The sequence below is a fragment of the Panthera pardus genome, unplaced genomic scaffold (genome assembly GCF_024362965.1).
Source record: "Panthera pardus isolate Hobbes unplaced genomic scaffold, ASM2436296v1 HiC_scaffold_16, whole genome shotgun sequence".
Classification (NCBI taxonomy): domain Eukaryota; kingdom Metazoa; phylum Chordata; class Mammalia; order Carnivora; family Felidae; genus Panthera; species Panthera pardus.
The window spans coordinates 121139052-121166865 of NW_026526721.1; the positions used below are offsets into that span (position 1 = coordinate 121139052).

The 27814-nt window shown below is 44.1% G+C and overlaps 1 protein-coding gene across 13 annotated transcripts in view; it reads right to left on the reverse strand.

Moving 5' to 3' along the window:
- ZBTB38 (zinc finger and BTB domain containing 38) overlaps positions 1-27814 on the reverse strand; it is a 173235-nt gene that overhangs the window by 64988 nt on the left and 80433 nt on the right. For 7 of the 13 annotated variants that reach the window (XR_002076887.2, XR_002076886.2, XR_008422566.1 and 4 more), the window contains one exon: positions 14604-14702. The exons of 2 other annotated variants lie outside the window; for them this stretch is intronic. Coding sequence is in view for 1 of the 11 variants with exons in the window: in XM_019438106.2 (XP_019293651.2) it covers positions 16279-16323 (45 nt within the window). In the remaining 10 variants the exon portion in view is untranslated. Of the gene's footprint in view, positions 1-14603; positions 14703-15586; positions 15909-16278; positions 17311-27814 lie in introns of those variants that run through there. 4 more of the 13 variants (XR_008422567.1, XM_019438122.2, XM_019438143.2 and 1 more) reach the window with 4 other exon arrangements.

Genomic DNA, 27814 nt, shown 5'->3' on the forward strand with positions numbered 1-27814 from the left:
CTCGAGATTCTGGTTTGTTTGGTCTTGGGTGAATACTGACTACTGAGATTTTTTTACATTTATTTATTTATTTTCAGAGAGACAGAGAGCGAGCAAGTGGGGGGTGGTCACAGAGAGGGAGAAAATCCCAAGCAGTCTCCATACTGTCAGCGCAGAGCCCACATGGGGCTCAAACTCACAAACTGTGAGATCGTGACCTGAGCCATAATCAAGAGTCAGGTGCTTAAGTGACTGAGCCATCTAGGCGCCCCTCCAGATGATTCTAATGTGCAGCCTGGACAATCGTGAATCATTTAAAAGATTTTAAGTGAGAATCATTTGACAAATTTGCAGGCAGATCATTCTGGAAATCATTTGGTAAGAAGGATGTCTACAGGGAGTGTAGAAAGAAGGCAAAGGGAAGGTGGGGAAGAGGAGAGAAAGATCTGACAGCTATTTGGGTGGAAGAATCAACTCACCGGAAATGAGAGGAAAGAGAGAGGGAAGGGTTTACACCCCGATACCATTGCCTCGATGTGCCACTGGCAGGTAGGGAACCTGATCAAAGAGCTGGTTTGGGAGGAGGATAATAAAGTCTGTGCTCCCTGAGGAGCCTGCGGAATACACAGGTGATGCTCTCAGTCAACAGGCTTCCAAAACAGACTCTGCTGTTGAAAGCAAGCCGGCCTGAAGATTCAGATGTGCAGTGCACTGGCAGGCATGGAGGAGGTGGTCGCAGACATGAGCAGGGATACTGCCCAAGGAAAGTAAAGTGGATGAACAGAAGGAGCCTGAGGAATACCACTCCTGAGGGGTAATGGATGTATCAGGATCACCTGGAGGCCCTCATTAAAACTTTAGTTTCTTAGTGCCACTCCAGACTGACAGAATCAGAATGGTCAGGGGGTAAAGCCCCAGAGAGGCATTTTTCACAAGTTCCCAGGCATTTCTGAATCAAGACTAGGACTGGACACTGCATCAGTTTCCTAATAATGCTGTTAACAAGTTACCACCAACTCGGTGGCTTACGACAGAAATTTCTTCTCTCACAGTTCTGGAGGCTGGAGTTTGCACTCAAGGTATCAGCAGGGCCGTGTTCTTTCTGAAGATGCTAGGGGACAATCCTTCCTTGCCTTTCCCAGCTTCTGATGGCTCTAGGCATTCTCTGGCTTGTGGCTGTGTCACTCTAATCTCTGCCTATGTCTTCACATGGACTTTTCTTTATGGGTTGCTCCTCTGTGTGTTTCTTATAAGGCCAGTTGTCATTGGATTTAGGGCCCACCCCACAATTCAGAATGAACTCATCTCAACATCCTTAACTAACCTACATCTGCAAAGACCCTTTTTCCAAATAAGGTCATATGCACAGCATCGGGATACGAACACCTCTTTTGGCGGCCACCGTTCAACCTACTACTGACCCCATGGCAAAAACCCATCTGGATAAATGGGAGAGGGGACTGAGATCCAGAACTCCAAGCTAAGTTCCCTGACAGTAGCAGGAAGAAGAGGAAGAAAGAGGGAGAGAGAGAACTATTTCAGGGACTAAAATCAGCAGCTACACTTCCAAGTCTTACGCTGCCCAAGGGACCCCGGGCTGCTAAGAGTGCAGCGCACAAAGCCATCTGAAAGTACTATGCAGACTGGAAAAAATCACCACAATCATAAATTAACAAATGCTAGACCATGGTTCCCTCAAAATACAAGTGAAAGCTTTGAAGGGCTGAAAAGACTTTTCATTAATTCACTTTCTAGACTAAATTAATTTGATATGAAGTTAGGCTTCATTATCTCAGATACTGTGGCCACTTTGTCCTCACCACTCTAGTAGCTTTCAGTCCAGACAAGTCACCGAGGCAGCACAGGATTGGTTACTTCTATCTTTCCAAATGTTTCCTTAGGAGCAGGCAAAACTCTCAGTCACCAACATTAAACAAGGTTCAGTTACACCTTCCTTCTCATGCCTCCCGGGGTCCCCGCACCTTTACTGAGACCACATCCCTCCTCATTTTTACACTGATACATGTTCCACCACTAAAGTCCTACACCATAATTGCTTGTGTCGGTTCCCTGACACGTAAAGGTTTTCTGGCCTCTTAACATAGGAATTTCCTTTCTTGGCAACATGGTTTGCCTGGCCAGAAGGTCAGTGGGGCGTGGGGCAGGTGGAAAGGAACCACATGCTAGGCTGAGGTTAAAGTCATGGCTCAGGAACACTAGCCTTCAGAATCAGATTCCTGGTGTGGTCAAAACCACCCCATCACACATCCTTACAGTATAATGCAACAGGTACATCCCCCAAGATGTCCCTACCCTCTAAGACTATCCGAAAGCATCTTCTAGCTAGCACACCCACAAGGACCAATCTCTACACAAGTCTGTCTCTGCTTTACCACAGCATCTAGAGCAGTGTTCCCCAAACATTCATGTGCATGAGTCAGCTGGGCATCTTGTCAAGTGCATTTTCAGATACAGTGGGTCACATGTATGTGGTCCATCTTCATTTATGTCAGGGTGGAGATGGCTGAGGTGTACAACTGGATTTCAGGTTTAAGGAAACTAAGTTCCTTTACCTGCTGGTGAAATTATAATAGTTATAATGGTGATGACAATGATGCCAATGACAGGAAGAGCTAATATTTACTGAGCACTTTCTACATGCTAGGCCCTGTGCTAAGTGCTTTACAGACATTATGATTCACTCTGCACCGAGAGAGCTAAGGAAAACAGGAGTGGTTAAAAGATATTTATAAAAAAGGCAAGGCATTTTAAATTCCAGGATGTGCAGAAGGTCAATCAAGTGTCAACAGAGAGAGGCCAATTCTCACACTGTCCTAGTCTGGGACTAGCTAGGCAGTAGCTAAATGCTTGATATTTCAGAAAGCATCTTTGGGCTAAGCAAGTCAATGCTAGAGACTATTTCATGAAATGCCTGCTGTCCCTCACTGTCACCCCATGGCCTGATGCCAGCCAGGTTAGCCTCTGCAGTCTTGGCTTCATTCAGCCGCCTCAGGAGGAACATGCCTGAACAGGGAGTGGCTGCTTTTGGTGGGTTCTTCCTGTTCTATCCTGGGATGGGCACAGTGAGCACTGGGCAGCTTAATCAAGGCTGCTATGTCTGATGCCTCTCAAGATGTCCCCCAGATGTCCTTGGACATACATGTTGTGTTTTGCTGCTGATTCTACTGACAAATGGCTTTGCCAGTATGAGACCAGACACCGTTTATATTCAAAGTGGTTCCCTTATTTGCTGTGACATGGAGAAGGCTCAATGGCCATGACCTTTCCTTGGGATGGGTCTTAAAGAACTTCAGTCCCAATGCTCTGCAAGAAAAGACTGGGCAGGCTGCCACTGAGGAAATCCAGGTTGGTGGCCTGAGTCAGATGGTGTGGCTCTATAATTGGCAGGCAAGCAGTCCGGAGGCTGAATTCAGCCTGTCGATATGTTTCATTTGGCCCTCCAGTACTTAAAAAAATTTTCGAGCCTCCAGTTTGCCCCAATTTCACTATTCTATCTTCTTATACCCAGCCCACATTGAACGTTCATATTATCTTCTTGCCCCCATATGTATCTGAACTTTAGACCCTAATCTATAATAACCTAAGTAGAAATCACTTAAAAGTTTTATTCTGCCTATAACGTTTCCATCTCTGCACTGTGATTCAATGCCCTCCTAAAAATTATATGGTGAGGTATCAGTATCCAAGCTTCCAAAACTACTGAAGTATTCCACCTTAATGAAGGATAGGTGGTGAGAAGCCTTAACATGGAGTGTATTTGGGTCACACAATATTTCTTCAGGATCCCTCCAGTTTGTTCATGCCCAAGTGGAAAGTTTCTTTCTTTTTTTTTTTTTTTTAATTTTTTTTTAACGTTTATTTTATTTTTGGGACAGAGAGAGACAGAGCATGAACAGGGGAGGGGCAGAGAGAGAGGGAGACACAGAATCCGAAACAGGCTCCAGGCTCTGAGCCATCAGCCCAGAGCCTGACGCGGGGCTCGAACTCACAGACTGCGAGATCGTGACCTGAGCTGAAGTCGGACGCTCAACCGACTGAGCCACCCAGGTGCCCCGAAAGTTTCTTAATATATGAATCCTAGGGGGCAGAGTGGCAGATATCAAACTCTTCACTTTGCTTCAAAAGTCACGTCAACCACAAGGTCAACTCTAGCTCCTCAAAATCAGATTCATACTCCTGGAGGCACCCTGCTTTCCTTTCCAAAAGAGATTCCATATTCATCGTTAGCAGATGATATAGTGAGGGAAGCAATAATTGCTGAGAATGCACAGGCTTTTACCAGTAGTTCCTTCCTGGGTCAGAGTATTCTGAATGACACCGTGCTTCACCACTGTATCACACAAATAACAATTCCAAAAGCTAGACACAGAAATGCAGCCTGGACAACCTGGCAGTCTGGGCTTCAAACAGTGGGATCCACACAATAACGCGTATCTACCAAGATCACAAGTGGCTCCAGGGAATTTTTGCAAAGTGCTCAACAGAACAATGGTGATCAACCCAAGGAAGCAAATTCTGCTCCAGAGACCCTGGGCATAGGGGTGGGGGTGCAGAGCTGATCCTTTTGGTCTCTGACACCAGTGGGGACCTCCTGGAGAAAAGCTGCTGAGCTTCTTCCCTGTTCCGCCACGCTTGCTCCCCACTGTCAACACACAGTCCGCAGTCCACAGCATGTTCCCCCCTGGTGAAATGCCAATGCACAGGGATCATTTTCATGGACCCGAGCTCTCATATATTCGAATCCATGTACGTACTTTCCTTGCACACACGTTTCCTCCTCCTGTGTTTTCCTTGACTTCTCTTCCACCTCCCATTTTTCCAGTCTGAAGCCACCACTGGAAACACTGCAATCTCTGGAGCGAGGCCAGGCATGGCAGCATAGATCCCCGAGGTGGCACAGGATTGTGAAACAGTCACCTCCTCCCTGGGTCCAGGAGATACAGGTGACTGGGAGAGCTGTCAAGCAAGCCTGTCCGTAGGTCTGGCGTACAACTGGAGGCACAAGAGCTTCTGTACCGTGAAAATGCTACAAAAACTCTGGCTGGTCACACAAATGGACACACAGCGGCTGAGACAAAAGAAATTGCCTGGGGAAAACTGGTGGGTGGAAAAGGCAGGAGGAGGAAGGAATATCAAAGGGACTGAGAGTTCCAGTGAGGTTTTGCCAATCTCACACGGAAAGAAACTAACTCGAAACTGAATGAAGGTTTCTGGCCTTAGTCAGGTATCAAAATAGTTCCCTCCCCCCTTGCTCACCTGTTTGACTGAAAGTATCTGGGGGGAAACAGAGAGCAGTTACAGCGATAAATAAGCTCTCTACACTAAAAAAAATAGTAAACTCCTCCAAACAAACCCAAACCTGCTGCAGATAAAAACCCACAATAGGCTGTTTAAAAAACTATGCTTTTGAATATACTGATTTAAAAAAATCTGAAGAACAGGCTGTTCTGCAGAACAGCTCGAGTTTCTGCTTGTGCTTTCATTTTAGAAAACAAAATGCTCATAGACTCCACAGTGGGAGGGGCTTCACACAGGGATTCAAACTCACAGAAAATGGCCACCGGGTTCGGAAACCTGAACACAACAAACAGGACACTCGGGGGACCTTCTGGGAATATACGGCACTTAACTTTCACGACAGTAATTGTCTAGAGACAGATATAACCTTTTTTTCCCCGATCAGTAACATAAATCATGGCCTCCAAAGGATTTGTTTGTGGAACGCCACAATGACTAATCACCCGACTTTTTTTTTATCCTCCCTAAGCAAGGGAACCTCATGGGGCGAGGAAATAGGTCATTTTTAATGTAAGGTAGCTACTAGGATTAGAGGTAAGACTCCTACTTAAACTTCATTTAAAAAAGAAAAAAAGGCCTCAAAAAGGATTTCCTAAAATAGAAAGACGCGCAAATCATCTTATCAGAAACTCATAACAATAAATAGAAAAGAAAGTCTTAAAATAGATGATGATTCAAATGTGGCAAAAAGCTCTTGAGTGATTTCCTGAAAATGTCAAAACCAAAACCAAGTATCAAGAATATTAAATACACAACAAAACAGGGTAAGAGACTCACTCTGTAGCGTATACTCGTTTAAGAAAAGATGTGTTTCCCGGGTAATTAACGGTGCTTCGGTGCAAAAAGTCAACTTACAGTGTATACTGGCTACAGAAACTCCAGAATTGCTAGACCTTGACAGGAAAAATTTCAAAGGTCACGTTCTTTTTTTAACCCTATTTACAGCACTCAGGGTAGGCCAGTTCTCTAACGTCTGAGTAAAACCCCATTCAGGGCTTCATTTCTTTGCCACCTCACTGCTGTTTCCATCTATCCTAGTGCCTTCTGCTTACTCAAGGTGGTCCTCCCATTAAAGCAAAGGTGGAACTCACATCAGTCCAAGGTAAGGGGAGAACACAGGGCAGAAAATATGGTTCTGCAGCGGGCACCCAGGAAGCAGGTATAACTCTGGCTGCTGTGAGACAGTCCTAGCTGCTTCCAGCCATGAGCATAAAGACAGCACTGGGACCTTGAGAAGACTTGCTCTTTGAGCTCATGTCAGGAACTACAAGACCAGAATAAACAGGTAAAGGCAGGGACAGACCAGAATGCTGAGTAGATTTTTAAAAAAGGAAATCCTGGGGGCATCTGGGTGGCTCAGTCGGTCAAGCATCCGACTTCGGCCCAGGTCATGATCTCATGGCTCGTGAGTTTGAGCCCCCAGTTGGGCTCCGGGCTGACAGCTCAGAGCCTGGAGCCTGCTTCAGTTTGTGTGTGTGTGTGTGTGTGTGTGTGTGTGTGTGTGTGTGTGTGTGTGTGTGTCTGCCCTTCCCCTGCCTCCCATGCTCTGTCTCTCTCTGTCTCAAAAATAAACAATAAAAAAATTTTTTTTAATTAAAAAAAAAGGAAGTCCTCACTTTGGTCTAGAAGTGAATCAATGTTCTATCAGAGTTAATCAGAAATCTCTATGCCTACGTGAAAATGCATACAAGTTTGGGTCTCTTGCCTGGCAAGATAAGAAATTCTGCTTTGTCTTTACTGAATTGGTGGTCTTATTATCTAATTGTAAACAACTCTACAAATAATCAGAAGTTGTTCTAACACATGAACAGGAAAAATAACACAGACAAAACGGGGCCTGGAAACAATATCCAACTCACGAAGCAGGAAGTGACAGCTCCCATCTATCTCACCTTACACAAAGCCTGCCTTCATGGATTGCTGAAATAACCTCAGGATGCTCCTCTAGGATTTAAATAGCCACTGGTTTCTCATGAAAACGCAGCATAGGATAAACACACGTATAAAAGCGGCCAGCAAAAGGAGTCAGCAAAACACAGGCATTGAAATGGCCAGTGAAAGCTGGGTCTTCCTCTTCATATTCATTCAGAAAATATTTAATTCCCATCAAAATTAAATTATTTTATAGCGTAGTAATTTACACTGGAGTAAGAGAGAAAAAAACGCTTTAAAAAAAGGAAACCGGGGCACCTGGGTGGCTCAGTTGGTTAAGTGGCCAACTCTTGATCTCAGCTCAGGGTCATGAGTTCAAGCCTTGTGTTGGGCTTCACACTGGGCATAAAAACTACTTAAAAAAAAAAAAAAAAAGGAAACCACCTTCTGCCTCTCCCAGTTTAAAAAGAAAATTTCTCGGGGCGCCTGGGTGGCGCAGTCGGTTAAGCGTCCGACTTCAGCCAGGTCACGATCTCGCGGTCCGTGAGTTCGAGCCCCGCGTCGGGCTCTGGGCTGATGGCTCGGAGCCTGGAGCCTGTTTCCGATTCTGTGTCTCCCTCTCTCTCTGCCCCTCCCCCGTTCATGCTCTGTCTCTCTCTGTCCCAAAAATAAAAAAACGTTGAAAAAAAAAATTAAAAAAAAAAAAAAAAAAAAAAGAAAATTTCTCGACTACTTTAATTGACAAGAGTCCACTGGTCAACAGGATGGAAGTTTTGCATCATGGTGTCCTACTGTGTACTACAAGGCCAACAGGCATTATGGTCCGCTCTCCAACAGAACAGGTTCAGCCTCTCTTTACGTTTTGCTTGCACATTGCCATCTTCTGCTCTCCTTATAACCTGCCTTAAGACAGGACCCACCTGTTTCTGCAGAGAACATACTGGACTGGGCACTGGTCACTGGGTTCTGTTCCCAGCTTGCTACTAGCTGTGTGATCTTGAGTTAAGTCCTAGCACTTCCCTGGACTCCTATATCTTTATCTAGAATGTGAGGAGGTTGGGCTATTTCATTTCTGAGGTTCTTTCTAGCGAAGAAATTTGAAAACCATGATTCCCTACCTCCTATTTTATCATCTCTTGATTCCTAGCCAGGCTCTGTCTTTTTGTAAGAATCTTAATTTTCTCCCAAACAATCTCCCACCCTTAAATTCATACACTTGCCTCAAAAGTGTAGAGGGTAAAAGCAGAACCCAAACTCTGGCTGGTACTAGTCTGTCTATGAGGACAGTCAGATGGAACTCTGAAATCAGGATCCCTGGAAGACCTTAAACACGGAGTTAACTCTTGCCTCCCCTTTCCACCCGCTTGTCCCAGCACCTCTGTTTTTCTGCTGGAGAGGGAACAGATTTACTGCATCTTAGAGCTAGAAGGAACCTCAATAATCACTGAGCCAAACCTTCTATGGTTACAGATGTGGAAACCAAGCCAGCAAAGCTCTACAACTTTCCTTCCCAAGGTGGCTCAGTGGGTCATGGAGACAAGTCCTAGGCCTCCTGGTTGGTCTGGTCTCTCACGCCATGGTGTTTTTTGTCTCCCCCAACCTCCCTATGCAGGGCTCTGGGCTCCTTCCCTCTCCCCACCTTAGGCTTCAGGGCCTCAGAGGATAATCAACAAACACTTGCTGAGCACCTCTGGGCAATCCCCCTAGGAACTGTTCTAAACGTTCAACTGGCACAGTGACTCTGGGAACATTCAGCCCTGCACAGGGACAGTAACAGCTATAAAAAGACACAAATTGATGGATCTTATCAGTGTAGAAATCCACTGGTGTTTTCACTTTAAAAAGAAAGCTTGCAGCAGCACATGGATAGTAGACAAGGATAGGTGAGGGAGACAGGGGTGAGGGAGACAGGGGTGAGGGAGACAGGGGTGAGGGAGACAGGGGTGAGGGAGACAGGGGTGAGGGAGACAGGGAGGTGCCACAAGTGTGGGGTCCTAATCTGACACCTGGCACATAGGTAATATTTATTGAACAATTTCAAGTTTGCATGTAAGCTTTGGTCTACTTGCTTCTTGTAAAAAATTCTGAGGTTACAATAATATCAAGGACAAGGGTCTCTAAGTCTTCGAGCTAATATCAGAAACACGGATCTATTTCATACTCTCTGTATATGGCTGGGGACAACAACAGGGGGTTCCCTACCCCTGAGAGATGCTGGACTTTGGAATCAGACCTCAGGGTGTGAAAATCTCATCAGCTTCCCTACTAAGCTTCTTTGCCCCACTTTCCATCATGCCAGGTTATTCTGAGGTTCTAATACAATGGCTAAAATACTGCACATAAGGTATAGAATTCACTTCATGAAAACTGCTCTGTCTTCTACCCTTGGGCACGATGAGAACAGACAGAGAAACTCTAGGAAGGCTCCAGGCCACTGGCATCCTCCAAAAGAAGCAAACCATCAACAGAATGCCAACAGCATTATAAAAGGATAATTTTAATAAACATATTCCAGTTATCTGATTTTTAAATTATGTGCAAGGAGCACAAAGAACAACTCAATATGAACAAATCGAGTATGTTTTATATTCTCTATACATAGCTTAAACATCAATATACATATGTCTCGATCCTTTCTTGTGAATAAGCAAAGAAAACAACTAGGACTAGGAGGAAATATAGGATCAGTTATTTTTTCATAGATTAAGTGACGTTGGGATAGACAAGCAATGTGAACTAGCCTAAAAATTATATGATTCCAAGATGCAGACAGAGAAATGTAATCAAATGGCAGAGATGTTTATCAACCCTAGAAAAATACATTAAGATACATCTTACTGCCACCACTAAATATGTTATTTATTTGCCACCACACTTAAAGTTACATTGCTTTTGCAAACTCTGGGCACGGGGACAGGGTGTTACCACTGACTCCATAGGAAGAGAAGCTGACTCGGAGGCATGTCACCCCGTACTGCTGTGGATGTGCTGTGCTGCAGACAGAGACAGTGGGGTGCAAATGCTAGCATCCCTTGACTATCTGGCACTCATTTGTTTTTATCTTATTACAAATACAATCCATAAACATTAATGATACAAATATAAAACACTGGAAAATAGACATATCTCTGATAGAAAATGGATTTGAAACCGGTATATCAAGTCTCAGGTCTCTCCCTTCATCTGCTTCCTAGAAACTGGCATTTGTTAATCCTCATCTTGCACTGCCTATTTAAAATGAAGATCTCTGTGGGGCGCCTGGGTGGCTCATTCGGTTAAGCGTCCAACTTCAGCTCATGTCATGATCTCACGGTTAGTGAGTTTGAGCCCTGCATCGGGTTCTGGGCTGACAGCTCAGAGCCTGGAGCCTGCTTCGGATTCTGTCTCCCCCTCTCTCTCTGCCCCTCCCCTGCTCACGTTCTTCTGTCTTTCTCTCTCTTGCTCTCTCTCAAAAATAAATGATAAACGTTAAAAAAATAAATAAAAATAAAATGAAGATTCCTAGACCCTCCCCCAAATCTAAATAATCAGAATCTCTGAGTCAGGGGCCTGGGAACCCACATTTTAATTCCCCAGGTGGAATCGTATCCATTAAGCTGCTAGTCACTTGAATTATCACAGGATAGATTAGCTATAGTGGGAGGAATGCTCTTTCTGTGATAAAATCAACACATTAAAATGAGTCATAAGGATAAGGCTTTATGTATAGATGCATATTACACAGACATTTACATACCTATACAAGGCTGTAAGAGGAAAGGAATCAACACTTATTAACTGCCTGCTATGGTACGATCCTGACCAAATTATATATTACTCAATCTTCAAATAATCTTATTTGAGTTATAGATGGAAAAAGTTAGGCTTCGAGACATAACTTTTCTGAAGTCACAAGCCTGGAAAATGGCCCGGTGAGGTTGTGAAACTAGATTTATCTGACCCCAGTCTTCTCATTCCATTGTATTAAGCTCATATGCCCATGAAAACACACACACATACACCACATACATACTCTTTCTCGCTCTTTGTCTCTCATACACATACATCATACAATACCCTTTTAGTAAAAGGCAAAAGAATTAAATTACTTTTAGAAAACCTCTTGTATCAACAGAAATGGGAGTTTTTGAAGAATTTATTCTGTCGATGGTTATTCTTTGGTCTGCCTGCTCACAACAGAATAAAGTGTATGACTACTATCAAAACCAAATTTAACAGCTGGAATTTTAGTAATCAGAAGTGTGTTTTGGGCCTTGCTGGGGTCAAATTTAATAGTGATTCTTGATTTGTGCAAGCTACCAACTCTTAGAAATGAAACCATTTAATATTCATTCTGCAAGTCATATCATCTCACAAAGGAGATCACAAACATGATCTAGCCCTTGTCAATCCAGTGGCCATCCTGAGGCCAGCCCCCACCCCCCAGCATCTGGTACTTCCATTCTCCCTCCACCGGGAACCCCCTTCTGCTGGCTGCTGGAGTCCTGCTCTCTTGCCAGACTCATCCTCTAGGTCCTCCCTTCATCCTTCTTTCTTTTCTCAACCTTTGCCTCCCTATATTCTCTCTCTAGAAAATCTCTCCTCCCACCTTTTCTTGTATCTTAATGACTCCCAAGCTAGCCCAGGCCCTCCTCTGAAGCACAAAGGCCCTATCTGTCAGGGGGATGTGACCGCCTCAAACTCAGCCCCTCTCAAATGCAGCCCCTTCCTACCTCTGAAGTTTCCCTCGTGCGCAGCACTGCCTAGGAAATCTCAGGGGCGGCTTTAGCTATTCGTTCTCTACTGCCAGATTATATCAATTCTCTCCTTTGCATCTGTCCCTTTCCCATTTCACTGCTATCGCCCATTTTAGGTCTTCCCCTCTCCTGCTCTCACCTTTCCTTGGTGGACTGTGGAAGCTTTCTCACTGGTCTTCAAGGCTCCGGTTTCTGCCCTGCCTTTCCTCCTGATTGATCTCCCCATGAGCTACCCACAAGAGCATGCCCCTGATGCATAGCTGTTCAAATATATTCAGTAACTCCTACTGGCTAATACATTCGTATTTCCCAGTCTGACATTCAAGACCGTACTGTTTGGCACTGAATGTTCTCAGTTTTATTTCCCACCGGATGGATGCCTCTATAGGCCAGTTCTAACTCAGCTTGATTCACTACCTTTCCCTGAACATGCTCCATGATCTCTTCTCCCCGTCTCTTTGATGGAAACTCCGCTTCCTTCAAGGACTTGCTTAAATGCCTGTTCTCAAGAAAGAGTCCCTTGACTCCTAGGAGAAAAAGAGACCTCTTCCTTTTCAAATTACCAAACTATATCTTTTGGCATTTACCACACAGTTATTTCTGCATCTTTTACTTCCTCACCTACATCACAGGGCCTGAGAGGGAAGGGATCAGATCTGTTGAATCTGTTTTCTCTAGCACGGTGACGTACTCATGTGAGCACTCAATAAATATTTGCTGCGTAACATTTATAGAACTCCTGAAAGTTTACAAAGCACATTCACATTCAACATCTCATTTGTTCTATTTGGAGTTAAGTTTATTACAAGGAGTAGTCAAGACTTACAACTGATTTCTGTTGCTTGATGCGATTACTGGAGCTATCTCTAACTCTACTCTGTAAATTAAAGTAGCTCTTACATTGCTTTACTTTTGAACACTCATAGTCCTGGGTAGCCTTCAAAGCTAAAGAGGGGAGGGGTGCCTGGGTGGCTCGGTCGGTTAAGCGTCCGACTTCGGCTCAGGTCATGATCTCACGGTCCGTGAGTTCTAGCCCCGCGTCGGGCTCTGTGCTGACAGCTCAGAGCCTGGAGCCTGTTTCAGATTCTGTGTCTCCCTCTCTCTCTGCCCCTCCCCTGTTCATGCTCTGTCTCTCTCTGTCTCAAAAATAAATAAACATTAAAAAAAAAAATTTAAAAAAAAAGCTAAAGAGGGGAGAATTTCAAGTCAAAGAAAGCCCCCTTGCCAAACTGCTTTCCTCTATGTCTACTGGTTAAGTGCACAGATAAAAGACTTCTACAAGCAGGTGACAGTAACGGCAGAATCAAAATTTTAAAGAGAAGAAATTCCTTTCTTAAGATTTCAAGATTTTTAAAAAGACCTATATATCCTTTAGGAGTCAATCTCGAACATTCTTGGAGCTGATATTCCAGCATGTTAACAATAACAAATCTCCAATAGTTGGACAAATAATTCCTTGCTAAAAGATTGAACGTGATTAATATCATGATTTTAAAAATATAGTAGTATGTTTGGTCTTGAATACCCACGTGCCTTGTGGGAGCTCAAGAAACATTTGTTGAATGAACAAATCAATGAATTAATCTGGAGAAGACCTTACTATCATTTATAAGTTGAAAGTATACGTTTATTTATTTTTATTCTTTAAGTAGGCTTCATGCATTGAGCAGAGCCCAGTGCAGGGCTTGAACTCATGACGGTGAGATCAAGACCTGAGCTGAGATCACGAGTCAGATGCTCAACTGGCTGAGCCATCCAGATGCCCCGAAAGTATAAGTTTTAATAGTTGGATGGAAGTTTATGTTAAATTTGAAAAAAATGAAAAACTGCATTGAGAGGCAAGAACTGTGATATGTCAGCTACTCAGGTTTCTTCCTATCACAGATCCCACTACGACTGCTGGAGAAGCAGGGGTGAACATCAGGTACTGACCGTCTGACTACCTCTTTGGAGTTTAGGTTGCAAGCTCCTCATGGGCAAGCACTTTGCCTTGAACTCTGTGGTCCTAGCAAAGTGTTCTGCATTCAGAAATGTACACCACAAATGTAGCATGAGATATGAAGCCCTCCGTGACCTGTCTGCATTTTCACACTTTAATCCTTCACACCTGTTCTTTTTTACCTTGTAGGGGTATTGTGAGGAGTAAGTAAGAAAAAGAGAGAGAGAGCACTCTGCTGGGTTGTCAGTTCTTGCCAACACACGCTGCAAGTGTCCTGGAGGTGGGCGCTTCACATCTGTGCTCTCAGTGCCTAGCGTGGTGCTCACTCTGCAGCCTAGAGCTGGCCGCATGACCGAGCAGCTGAGATCCAAGGTGCAGTCCTGCCTCTGCTCCAGCCCACTGGGTCACCCTGAAGTCATTTAAACTCTCTGGGCCGCAATGATGTCTGCGGGCCCTTCCGGTCTGGAGAAGCTAGAGATCTATGAAGAGATTTATAGAAACTCCCACAACAGTCACTGGCAGAACTGGAACAAGACACCAGTCGTCCTGAAGCCTCGTTTCACTTAGTTCCCCCTGCATCACAGGGGCCTCACGCGTCATGTCTCCTTAATAACAGTTCACTGAAGTGTCGTCATTTTGCAATCCCCAAATCTACTGGATCGCTGGCACAAATCATATGCCCCTTGGGAGTCCTTCAGTCCCTCAGAAAAACCGTTTCTTATTTCATACACACTAAGGAGAGATGCAAATTCAGTTACCTCAGTCAGAACACACCAGCACTAACAGTTTCTTGTGCTTTGGAAGAAATCACTTGGAAATTCTTGGTTCTGAGTCCTCCATCTCCTCCACATCAAGACCTAAAAAAGAAAAAAAGGAAAGAAAGAAAGAAAGAAAAGAAAAGAAAAGAAAAGAAAAGAAAAGAAAAGAAAAGAAAAGAAAAGAAAAAAGAAAAGAAAAGAAAAAAGAAAAGAAAAAGTACAACGTCCCATGACTGGGTGCCAGGATTTGATGTTTCAACAACAGTAATTATCATTAGCATGTGTATTGAGCACCTACTATAAGTTAAGCACCGAGCAAAATGACTGCCATACATGACTTCATAAAGTCTTCATAATACCCCTTGATGTAGGAGACATCCCCCATTTTACGGCTACACAAAAAGAAGCTCCGAGAGGTCACAGAATCTATTCAAGGTCACACAGGTAGTTTATGTTAGACCTGAGACTTAAACCGAGGTTCATTTGATTCCAAAGCCTGGGTTATTAACCTGTAAATAAGGGTTTTAAAAACTTTTGACAGTGACTCACCTTTTAAAAAAATTATATTATATAAACAAACCCCAAAGTCTCAAAACAACACTTACTATACGCATTGCACTCTGATTATTTTCCGTCCAATTCTTTTCCATATTGGATTATGTGTTTTATATCTTTAAAAAAATTCCTGCGGTAACGCACTAAACTGATTCCACAATCTTCTAATGGGTCCCTACTCTTGTTGGAAAAACACTACACTTACATATAGTACTTCACCAGAAGTTTCTCTGAAACAACGGACTAAATCCTCCTATGTTTCTTTTTAACCATGCCAACCTGACTGGAGGAGTTGAGCTTCGTAATTAGGAGAAAAGTCTTTAACCTTTAAAATATGTATAAGACACCATAACATATATCATTTATAATGGATCCTTAAAAGGAATATTCAATTAGGGCCAAAGTCCAGAATGCAATTAGTCACTTACCTACAGAAGAGAAGGACTTATAAAGTGGAATCGCGGACAGACTGAAATCTCGGGTGATTTATTATATACTCTGCAAAGAAGCAGCTTACAGCGGGCGGTTGTGTTGTACCAACAGAACAGACCTAACTACTTGCAGAAGTAAGAGGCTGAGATTGCAAACCCCTGGGGGCAGGGTCCTGCCTTTGCACGTCCCATTCAATTTCAGGGGCTTGGTGCTGAACCAAGAAAATCATCAGCTTCCCGTTCGGTCAGGACTGGGGTCCCAGTGGTAGGCCGGAGGAGGGGAGCTGCGACTGTCAGCGCAGTTCCTGAGCCTGCTGGACCTGAGCCCATAACGTCCCCGGCCCTTGGGTGCGCATTTCTCCCCCCCACCCCCACCCCCCGCTCTCTAGCACAGCCGCGCAGTTGGGCCACTAGATGCGGCGCCACCTGCCCCGCTCTGCAGTTGACCCCCTTCCCTCGCTGGGGCGCAGGCCCCCGGGTCCGGGCACCTGCGGACGCTCGGTCTCTGCAGCTGCTCGGTTTTCCAGCGTTTGCAGAGCTCACGGCTCTGCGTCACCCTCTGCCAGCCAGGTTTCGGGGCTCCCTCCTGGGCAGAGGAGGGGTCAGGCCGGCCGCGCCCGGGGCCCCGCGTCCGCAGGCCGCACCTCGCCCACCCAGCCACGCACACAGACCCTGCGAGTGGCACTTACAGGGCTCGACTGCTCCGGCGCGAGCGCGTTTCCCTGGGGGTCCATGGCTCTTCCGGACCCGCGAGTCCGGCCGCTGCGCCACACAGCACCGCCCAGAAAATGGACGCCGGCGGCTCGGCTCTGCCGGCCCGGCCCGCCCCCGGCGCGGGGTAGCGGACGCGACCTGGCTGGAAGAGGTCGGCCCGACCCTCAGCCCGCGGGCCGGGGCGCCCGGAGAACCGCCGCGCGGAGGACGAGGCCTCGGGAGGGTGGCGGCGGGACAGGGGAGCGGCGGACGCACGACGGCCCCGCGAGGCCCAGACCCTACCTGGTGCGACGGCGGGGTGGGGGCTGGGGGTGGGGAACTACGACGGCCCCAGACTCCACCAGGGAGGCAGCGGCCTCCACCTCCTTCCCGAGGGAGAACACAGCTAGGAACCCGGCCCAAGGACAACCCCGTTAAGGGGGCCAAGGGCCACTGAGCCTATCAGAACAAGGCCTGGGGCCGCAGAAGGACCCTGGGTTCCAGATCGAGGTCCCAGAGGGCATCCAAACCCTGCACGTTGCAGACAGGCAGGATTCGGAGAAAGTCGAGCGCAGTTTTATTGTAATCAAATTCTCAGAAAGAGGGTGTCACCTGTGCTTTCCCATGGCTGTCAGGAGAGGCCTAGATAGATTTTTCCCAACGTGGCGTAAAAAAGCATTTCACGGAAAAGAGCCAGTCCTCTTCCTCAAATAAAGGGCACTGACTGTCTGCTAGGATCTTTCTTCCAAGATTCGGGGACTGCTCCTGAGAAAGTATTTACCGAGGCCTGCCACAAGCTTGCCTCGTGGAGCTATCAGCCTGGATGGAGCAGTAATGCGCAGGTTTTGTTGGCTTGATTTTGTAACAAAATTCATCCACGTTCCCTGCGCTTTGGTAGTATGGGTCTTACTTTAAATTTTTCTCTAGCGAAGATTTACTGCAAGGTTACAAGTTAAAAGGATCAAAAGCCTGTTATGTGGGACCCAAGGAATTTAACAAAAACCCCCTACCCCTGGACAAGCAGAGCAAGACTAACTCCATTTTGTGCTACACCCACCATGTCATGTATAACCCCCACATGACCTACTTACTGCTTAAGACACTCCCTCACCCTAGTCAAGCCGCTGAGCACACCCTTACTGGAAACCGGCTCATATAGGAATGCGGAACCCCTCACCGTCAAAGAATGTAAACCCTGCCTTTTGCCCGCCAAACGCGCACCAATTTTTAAACCCGCCTTTTTCCCACCAAACTTGCGTGCCAATTCTGACCAGAGTGATAGGCTAGTTCAAACAGTTACTACAGGGTAAATTGTAATTCAATTGGCCACCTGCGTGTGGACTGACATGAGTATGCAACTTTCTGTGTGTGTTACAATCTCATTGGCCACTAGCCCCTATAAAACTGCTACGCCTCTTAACCTAGGGGTCCAAGTCCCTGCTCCGCTTTGTCGGGTATACTTGGGCCCAAGCTTGAGCTTGCAAATAAACCCTGGAATGTTTGCATCGGTATCGGCTCCTTGGTGGTCTCTCGGATTTGAAATTGGGGGCATTACAGTTATCCTGGTTTCAGCTTGGAATACAGTGTTTGCAGTTCTGCATCTCCATTCCTGCCTATATTTGAAGAACCGGATCATGGTGAAGAATAAAGGAGATTTCAATATTAAATACACAGCCAGCATAACATTTTATGTAATCAAGGAAAAATATATTGACTTGAAGTCAAGTTAAAGACTCGTGTAATTTAAAAATAAAGGCAGGGTTTTGAAGGCGGGTAGTTTGGGCAACATGCACACACATGTACATGAGCAGTTCCCGACCTTCCCAAAGCCAAGTACCCTCTAGCCTTTCTCTGTAGGCCACATGTTTAGAAAGATCTATTCCACTAAATTGCGTTTATTAACTAATGATTCATCTTCCCACTTGAAAAAACAACAACCCTGCAATGTTTTTGTGTAAGTAACCACCGATCAGAGCTTCTACAAAACTTGAGCCAATCCACTGTTACTGGTGGATTCCAACCTAAAGAAACTTGTGGTCTGATTGCAAGTTTACGTGTTTCCATTGAGGCTTTTGGAAACTGAAAATCATTTGGCGACCAACCCCCCCCCCCCAAGAAAATTGAGGCATGTGAATTAAGAACCACGGGTTGGAAAGTGCCGGTATGAGCCATGACTGTCTGTGCTTTCTTAAGATTGGGAGATGGGAAGTGGTAGAACAAGGCAATTTGGCTTTTAGAGTCTGCCTGCCCGGGTGTAAAGCCCACCTTTGTCACTTAGAAAGCCACTCACTGTGTGGCTTTTAGGCAAATTACTTAACCTCCCTGAGCCTCAGCTTCCTCATCCATAAAATGAGGCTACTTTTAAGATTACACTTACCTAATAGGGCTTTTAAATAATTAAATGGGATAATACCTGTGAAGTATCTACAATACTGTTGGGCGCACAGTAAGCGCTTTTTAAGCGTAAACTGTTGTGGATGCTAGTGCTGGAACGGCAATTATTTCAGAGCTCTACATTCCTACCATCCAAGCAGTAAGAATCATAGCTACATATGTACAGCAACCTTCACACACTAGAAATTTTCCATGGGCAAGCTGCCAGGGTCACATGGCAAGTGACATAAAGGGATTTAAACACAGGTCTGACTCCACAGTCCACTTTCTGTTCTGCTAACATGTTCCAGGTGGTACCTTGATCAGACACTGTCAACAGCTTGTTAAGGGTGAAATCGGCTCTGGCTTTCCTAAGAGGCTTAGCAAGTGAATGGCTCCTTACATCCACTTGGGAATTCACAAACAGTGGCATTTCTCTCTCATTAGAGCCAAATGTTTCTCCAGAAGCAAGGAGATTTCCCCAAATTGTTATTAATAACTAAAATATCATGGCAACAGTTTTGAACACCACAGCCGAAAACTTACATAATCAGCCTGTCCTTCAAAATTTTCCACCCTTCCTCATAACCAGTCTCAGATTCTCTCTCTTAATCATTCTTTTGAGTAAGGGGAACTATCTGGAAATTTCCAGGAACATCCCAACTTGTTATGATTTTATTCTTTTCTCTAAAGCTTTTATTCTTTTCTCTAAGTTCTCTTCCCCAAACAACTAAACGTGATTTGTTTTTCTATATCTTTATACTTTTCAGTTCAATACATTTGCAAATCCGAAAAAAAAAAAAATTCTAAGACTTTCAAGATCCTCTCCTCTTAAATGTCTACCAGTTCTTCAACATCTCCAAACCACGGCTGCCGGTCCTTTTCCAGTGGCTTTTTCTAGGAGGCTTTCCTCGTTTTCTACCTCATTTCCTTTAATCACCACATGATTTCTGCTATGCTATACCTACATGCTTGCATTTTCTGATTTAGGACTGTTGACCAATGTAACATTTACTGCCCCCTTCTCTCTCTCTCTCTCTTTCTCTCTTTCTCCCTTTTTTAAGGTTTCAATATTATCATAATGTATAAAAAGACTCAAGTTTGTCTCTTTTTAAACCCATTTCCTTCCTTAATTTCCCGCCATGGGTTAGGAATCTATAACTCATTCTTTTTCCCATATTTGCAGCACTTTGTTAATCTGCTGTTTTACGTTTCTTCTCTCTTTCCCGAATCCTGGCACTCACCAAATTTCTATCACTTGGCCTCCCTTTATGTAGCTGCTTATCTTTTCCCTTTAAGCATCTTAAAAAGTCCGTGTCTGAATCGTCTTCTCTAATCTCTACCACATTCCTAAAAAGGCCTCTTGTGATGGTGCGTTGAGAAGTCTACCAAAGTCCCTGAAGAGGCAGTGTTTAGAACAGGGGCTCTAAGGCTCCTGGGAGCCAGGCAGAAGTAATATGAACTGGGGCCTGCAGAATAATTCATATCCCGCCTAAGTGGGAAATAAACGTGGTTACTACCCAGCCCCAGATCAATTGTTGCCACGTGGGAAGGCCAGATCTGCAGAATTTCCCAATGAAGCCAAAAATCAGGACTTTTATATGAAAACCTATGAAATGTTGACTACTTAAACAAAGGAATCTGAATCTGATCAAGTCTCCAGCTGTAACTATCAATTTACAGGAAATTTCTGCAACAGAAGAACATGGAAAACAGCACCGACGAATGTAGTCCTCAGATTTTAGACTGTAGACAACCCTACAGGTCAAATAGTATTTTTTCAACAATTTTTTTACAGCAATAGCAAGGATGAAAGAAAGCAGGAAGGAAATCAATAAATTAAATGGAATTTAAGGGAGTATCAACTGTACTGTAAGGACCTTATTTGGAATTGTGCTTTGAATAAGTAAATTATTTTTTTTAATGACATAATTGGACAAATTAGGCCATATTAGGAGAAATGCTATGATATTTCATGTTATTAAAGAATTATTATTTGTTGGCAATGATAATGATACTGTGGTTATTTTTCTTAATAAGTCACATTTTTAAATGTATTCTTTTAGTAACTTACATTTTAAAAACTTTTTATTTATAAATATTTCAAAGTTACAGAACAATTTCAAGAACAGTACAAAAAACCTCCTATATACACTCTACTCATATCTTCCTACCTACCTACCTAATTTTCTCCTGAACCATTTGTAAGTTGCAGACATTATTCTCTTTTGCCCATACATACTTCAGAATTTATTGGCTAAGCAAAAGGGCTTTCTCTTAGTATCCTTGTCTTTTAGAGAATCATACTAAAATACTTAGAGATAAAATGATGTGATGTCTGGGATTTGCTTCAAAATAATACAGGAGAGGATTACATAAAACGAGGTTTGCCAGCCATTGAGAATTGTAGAAGCTGGGTTTCATGTAGAACATGGGGTTTCATTAATCTGGCCCTTCCATTAAGGTTCAAGATTTTCATAATAAAGTTTTAAAAGATTATGTAAAGAAAGGCCTTAAAGTGACATGATATTAAGTGAATGCGAAGAAGATACAAAGTTGTCTACAAAATATTATCTCAAGTATTAAAAAAAATCACCATGCATAGATAAAAGATTGAAAGAATACATGCCAAAATGTCAACATTTCAAATTATTTCACAGTAGGTATATATTACTTTTATACTTAGAACTATATAAATATAATGAGAAGGATTTATGATTAGAAGCAATTAAAAAACTGGAAAATGGGGGTGCCTGGGTGGCTCAGTCGGTTGGGCATCCGACTTCGGCTCAGGTCACGATCTCACAGTCGTGGGTTCGAGCCCCGCGTCGGGCTCTGTGCTGACAGCTCAGAGCCTGGAGCCTGCTTCCAATTCTGTGTCTCCCCCTCTCTCTGACCCTCTCCCGTTCATGCTCTGTCTCTCTCTGTCTCAAAAATAAATAAACATTAAAAAAAAAAATTAAGAAAAAACAACTGGAAAACGGAAATATTGTAACTGGTTCAATTAAAATTGTTAACAAATAAAACACACGTGTGGACTGGACTGGCCAAAGGGCCCCCAATTTGCAGATTGTGACTTAGGAAACAGGGCCACAGACTATGATCTGTGGACCAAATTTGGCTCACTACCTGTTTTTGTATAGCCTGCAAACTGAGAATGTTTCTTACAATTTTAAATGATTGGGAAAAAAATCTAAAGGAGACTAGTATTTAATGATCTGAAAATTACATGAAATTCAACACTGAAAGTGTGTCCACAAGTGAAGTTTTATCGGGACATAGCCACCGTCATTCATTTCTATATCTAATGCAGGGCAGTGCATATTTTATTACTGTTATACTTAATGTTATATATTATTAAATTTTGTCAAAAAAAAAAAAAGCTTAAAGAGGGGCGCCTGGGTGGCTCAGTTGATTAAGCATCCAACCTCGGCTCAGGTCATGATCTCACGGTTTGTGAGTTTGAGACCCTCAACGGGCTCTGTGCTGACAGCTCAAAGCCTGGAGCCTGCTTCGGATTCTGTGTCTCATTCTCTCTCTGCCCCTCCCTCATTCACACTCTGTTTCTCTCTGTCTCTCAAAAATAAATAAACGTAAAAAAAATTTTTTTTTAAAAAGCTTATAGAAATTTGCTTTCTCTGTTGTTATATAAATACCTATGTGGTATCCCCAATTGTGCCTCAATCCACAAAACCTAAAATATTTACTATCTGTGCTTTAGGACTGGGCTTCCCTGTGACCTAAAAGAAGCATATTGTAGAAACTGCACTGGACCAGGAGTCAAGCATGGCCTCTTAACTCTCCAAGTGACCTGGAGAAGTCACAACGTCTCTGGGCCACAGTTCTCTCAGTGACAAAAAAAAGTGTGTCTAAGGTCCACACAGCAACTGAAGTCTGTGATTCACATTCCTGTAAGAGCTAAGCAAGAAGTACAGGGATGATGACCGCACTTAGTGGTGGCACACCAGCTGGTGTGGTCCTCCTACAGAGCAAGGACTCCGTGAGAGTAACCACTGGCACTCAGATCAGGGTCTGGATAAACTGGTGAAGAACAAGGAAGGACAGGCTTTGCGGGGGGGGGGGGGGACTCCAAAAACAGAGCACCATGCTTGTTATGAGCAATACGACTTCGGGAGAGAGTTCCTAATATCTGTAGCTTAAATCAGGTATTTTGGATCTCTCTCTCTCATCTGGGCTTTGTAGAAGATCACAACGCAGTGAGAAGTCTGCTTATTTCATTTAAAATTCAATCCAGATCTAGCAGAGCAATGGGGGTGAGGGGGTGGGGGGCTCTCTGACATTCTCAGATGGAGAATAGAAGCCTTGGGATGGAGACTTCATAAAAATTCTGGGATAAATTACCCTTAAGGATGTCAGTCTGTAGGCTCTTTGTACTAACCAACATGGGACAATTAAACCGCAAGGCCAACATCACCATGGAAGCCAGACAGAACATCATGGTGCCAGTCCCTATACTGCAAGCCTGCAGCCTGCATTTTAGACTTCTTTTTCTAGTTGCACCCCCTCTCCGCTCTTTGGCCCTTGGACCCTGCACCCCCAGCTTCAGTGTAGGCAAAACAGCATCTCCTTTTGTTTACCTGCGGCCTCCTGACTGCTCCCTTTGTCTCCTCCTATTTTCTCTGCCTCCACCAGTCCCTCTGCAGCCCTCTCAGTCTGCAGTCCCCTCTATCGCCCCATTTCGCCTCCTAAATGACCACCCCATTCTCTTCCACATCATTTCCGCAATAGCCTGCAGTCTCTAGAGAATCCTTCAGTGATGTAGCCCCTCTCTTTCCCTACTAAAGCTTCCCCTCTTCCCTTCCACAGCTCAAGAAACAAGAGAAAAGGGGGAAAAAATTACAAGGGCACTGCCCTTCTGGGATTTAACCACATTCTCAGCTGGTGGCTTTTGTTTTCTCGTCTCACTGGCTTGTAAGGCCCTCGGGGCAGGCGCTCCGCACGCACGTCATGCTCTGCACTGGGGAAGATGGGCAGGACTGTTAGGCCTTAATTAGAGCAAGGCCTCAGTCAGGGTAGAACATTTTAGCAGGAAAAAGGAAAAAGGAATTTCAAAATATCCACTTGGCAGCAATGACCACAGGGGAAGGAAGAGGTTTATTGTTTTATATAAGGAAAATCACGAAAGCTCTCACAGCTTTTCATGAACACAGAAATAATATTTACACTGGCAATTTTAAAACAAAACAGAACCAGAAAACAAACTCCCTCTGCAGGCCAAGTGTAGTGAGTGTAGACCCAAGTGCTAGTCTTGAACCTTGAGCAGGAAGCTGCAGAAGCAAGGAAAGCATTAAGGGAAAGGATGCAAAATGAGTTACAAGATCAAAAGAACACTTTTCTGGTCAATGAGACATTGAGGCCATAGCAGAGCCACACCGAGATCACCTAACAGAGACATGAGCTTTGGCAACTGGTCTTTGATATACCTGTTACCTGTCAAGCCTTTTTTGCAGGACAGACAGCAGGGAGACCCCCACTGTCAGACAGGGAAGGTAAAAAGGCAGAAGCATCTTGCCTGCATCACAAATTCAAATTTTTGCATTCAAGGGCCTCTCAACTTAACATCTGCTCATGAATGCAAAAGAGTGGCAGCCGTTGTTGAAGTCACCTGGCAAATGTAGGCAGACCAGCTTGGAGCAGGGCAGCCAGACATACGGTGGCTTATTAGGAGCCAAGACATCTTGGGAAGGTGATGAGGATGAGATATAGAGTCCCAGGAAGGAGCCCCCCTGCCATCAGCTGAAATGCCCCCAAACTGAAGGCTGGCCTCCAAGGTAACGGTATAAAAGTCCACTAAGAGAACAGCATGTCATTCATTTCTTTCTGGAACAGACAGGACACACAATTGTGCCTGTCCATACAATGCGCTAGCCTTGTGTAGGAACCTGGATGCAAGTTTCCTGGGATATTTCATGTCACATTCCATTCTGCCTGGGTTGGAGCGGTGTCTCTCACACAGTACATGCTCAACAAGTGATGCTCGAGGAAGTGAAGCCCACTCCCGCACTCGTGGGCAAGACTCTACCACAAAGGTTTAGAACAGTCTTCAGGCAGTGGAAAGTTTCACGAGCCAGTCAAAACCAAACAAAATGTAAGGAGTCAGCCAGGCCACCTCTAACTTGTGATAAGCAAAACCCACTAGGGACGCTCAGTCGGTTGAACGTCTGACTATTGATTTCCTGGTCTGATCATGATCTCATTGTCATGAGTTCGAGCCCCGAGTCAGGCTTGCACTAACAGCGCAGAGCCTGCTTGGGATTCTGTCTCCCTCTCTCTTTGTCCCTCCCTGCTTGCTCTCTGTCTCTCTCTCAAAATAAATAAAAATAAAAACTTAAAAAAAAAACCTCACTATATTGTAAATCAATCTTAGAAGATGCCTCTGACACATTCTGAAGGCTTCATAGGGTCTTATGGTTTCTAACTTATACAGCAAAGCTATCCCTTTGTTCTCAGAGCTTCATCAGCAGACCAACCTAAAAGGCATAAAAGAGTCGAGGTTCTTAAAAAGAATTTCTTTAGTATTACTTGCTCGAATAGAGAAACACCACGCCAAGGAGTGAGGTCCTTAGAAAGCCATTGTTGGGCAAAGTGACCTGTAGAACTGAAGTGTTTTAGGCACTAGAGCACAAAGACAATTTATTGGCGGTATGGGACTGATCCTTCCACCATGTGCTTTTGAAAAAGTGAAAGGAAACGACTGTCTCAATGTTTTGCCATGCATTTACTTTCCGGAGTTCTTACAAAAAACAAAGCTCTGAGAATCCTTTCTGCTGGGGATTTCTGGGGTTAGCGCTAAATCTATGCCAGCGTTTCATCACTACCACGGCACCTTGTTAGGTGGTTTCAGGTTGGGACTGGGTCACAGGTAGTGACTTCGCTGGCACTGCATCCTGGGAATTTGACTAAGACCAGCCATCTACCTACATAAGAGGAAGCTGACCTACGTAAGGCCGAACCTGCAAAGTCGTCAGACCTGGCTCTGTTAGGCAGCAGCTCCACAAAGAAAGGAGTTTGCAGTCTGAGCATGAGCCTCCTCTGTCTCATAATGGTACCCTTAGAACGTCACCTGGCTGGGTCCATTTCACCCTGCAGGCAGGTCTCAGCCTACATGCCACCTCTTCAGGAAGGCTTTTCCTGGCCAATCATTCGAAAGTGGCTCTCTTCCTCCCAAGATATCATTCTTGCTCTCTCTCTTTTTTTAAGTTTGTTTCTTTATTTTGAGAAGAGAGAGAGAGAGAGAGAGAGAGAGAGAGAGAGAGAGAGAGAGTGTGTGTGTGTGTGTGTGTGTGTGTGTGTGTGTGTAAGCCGGGGAGGGGCAGAGAGAGAGGGGAAAGAGAGAATCCCAAGCAGGCTCCCTGCTGTCAGCACAGAGCCCAAAATGGGGCTCAATCCCATGAACTGTGAGATCGTGACCTGAGCCAAAATCAAGAGTCAGACACTTAACCAACTGAGCCACCCAGAAGTCCTTCACTCTTGCTTTTTAAATTTCTATTTTTCTCTTTTGTGCTTGTCTACTTTAATTGTTTACATATTTATTTTTGAGCTCCCCACCCCCACCATTCCTCTCCATTGGAGGCAGGTCCATAAGACGCAGGCCCTGATCTCTTGTTCATTACTATATTTCCAGCCTTTGGAAAATGCCTGGCTTGTAGTAGGTGCTCAATAAATTTGTCGAATGTTTCATTACCAACAAAGCTGTTTAGAACAGCATTTCCCCCGGAAGGGAGCTGTTAGAATGAACGACATGGTTGTAGGAACTCAAAGGCTTAAGCAGGATTTAGTATTAAAGATATAAGTGCTAGATCTTTTTTCTTGATCCTCCTTCCCCTACCAAACAGCTCTAAAACAGGGTCTGGCTACCAGTCTTTTTACGGGGGGATCCACAGAACTGGTTGAGGTAGATCAAGCTCACTCTAGTAGCAAGAGATGCAACCGTGGTCGTCTCACTGAGTTAAGGCTTGGAAAAGCATTTCCTATTCTCCAAAGAAAAAGAGTAGAGAACCGGAGACTATAAATCATTCAGGTAGAAAACCACAGATTTGCTCATTTTGTTTTGGTGAGAACAAAGGCAGTTGTTTGCACATTCTTCTTGTCGCACCTGCTCTGGCCTGCCCGGTATAAACACCTTAGCCAAAAGTGTAAATGGGTTAAGCATAGCCTTTTAGGCAATGAGAGGGCGTAAATGCCATCTCTGCAATCATCGGGAAGTGTTTTTGGCTAGACTAGGAGATCCAATAATAATTGTAAATGGGTAAGTTTAGAAAAGCTTTGTGCCTTGTAAATATTTCTGTGAAATATGAAGGCAAAGCATTAAGGCGAAACACAACAAAGTAATAAATAATAATTATTCTTCCATTCGCTGGTCTATTTATTAGAATGACAATGGTACAATATACTTCCTAACAGTCTTACTTGGCTTTCAACCTCCTTGAATTGTGTTTAAAATTCTTTTCGGCAAGACCAAGAGCACCATAAATGAATAATGCCACAAAAAATCATTAGGTATGAAAATCTACAAGATGACGCAACCATGCTTGAGTTAACAATAAAAGGACCAACATTTTATAAAGAAGAAATACACTGTTGAATCTATCAGGCATTCATTTTCATGGTAAAACAATTCCATTGCATCCATCTAACCTTGAGATTAAGATTCAAATAGGTTCAAAATGATTAATTTGTTCCGGCCTATCAAAATGGAAGACGTTGTAGTTGTAATCTTTCTGAATAGCAATAGTGTTTTAATTACAAATGCCTGGCTCATTATTTGCTCGAGAGCGAATGACAATTAGCTTGATTCTACTGCAACTGTTAATGCTCCTGGTACTAAAATAAATAGGCAATACTGAATCAGGTGTCCTACATTTCCCTTCATTTTATGATCTTCTGATTGATGCTATATTCAAAATGTACTTAGTCATTTTAAGTCACAGGCAAGAAGGAAAATGGCTCCCGAACAGCCAAAAAAAAAAAAAAAAAAAAAAAAAAAGGTATTGCAGGAAGGATATTTCGTGGCAAGCCCAAAGAACGAAATCACTATGAGGTGAATCATGTTCTAATATCATTGAGCCAGAGAAAGACTCCAAGCAAAATATTCAAGTTGGCCTCAAAACAACACAACAACAACAGCAGCAACAAACC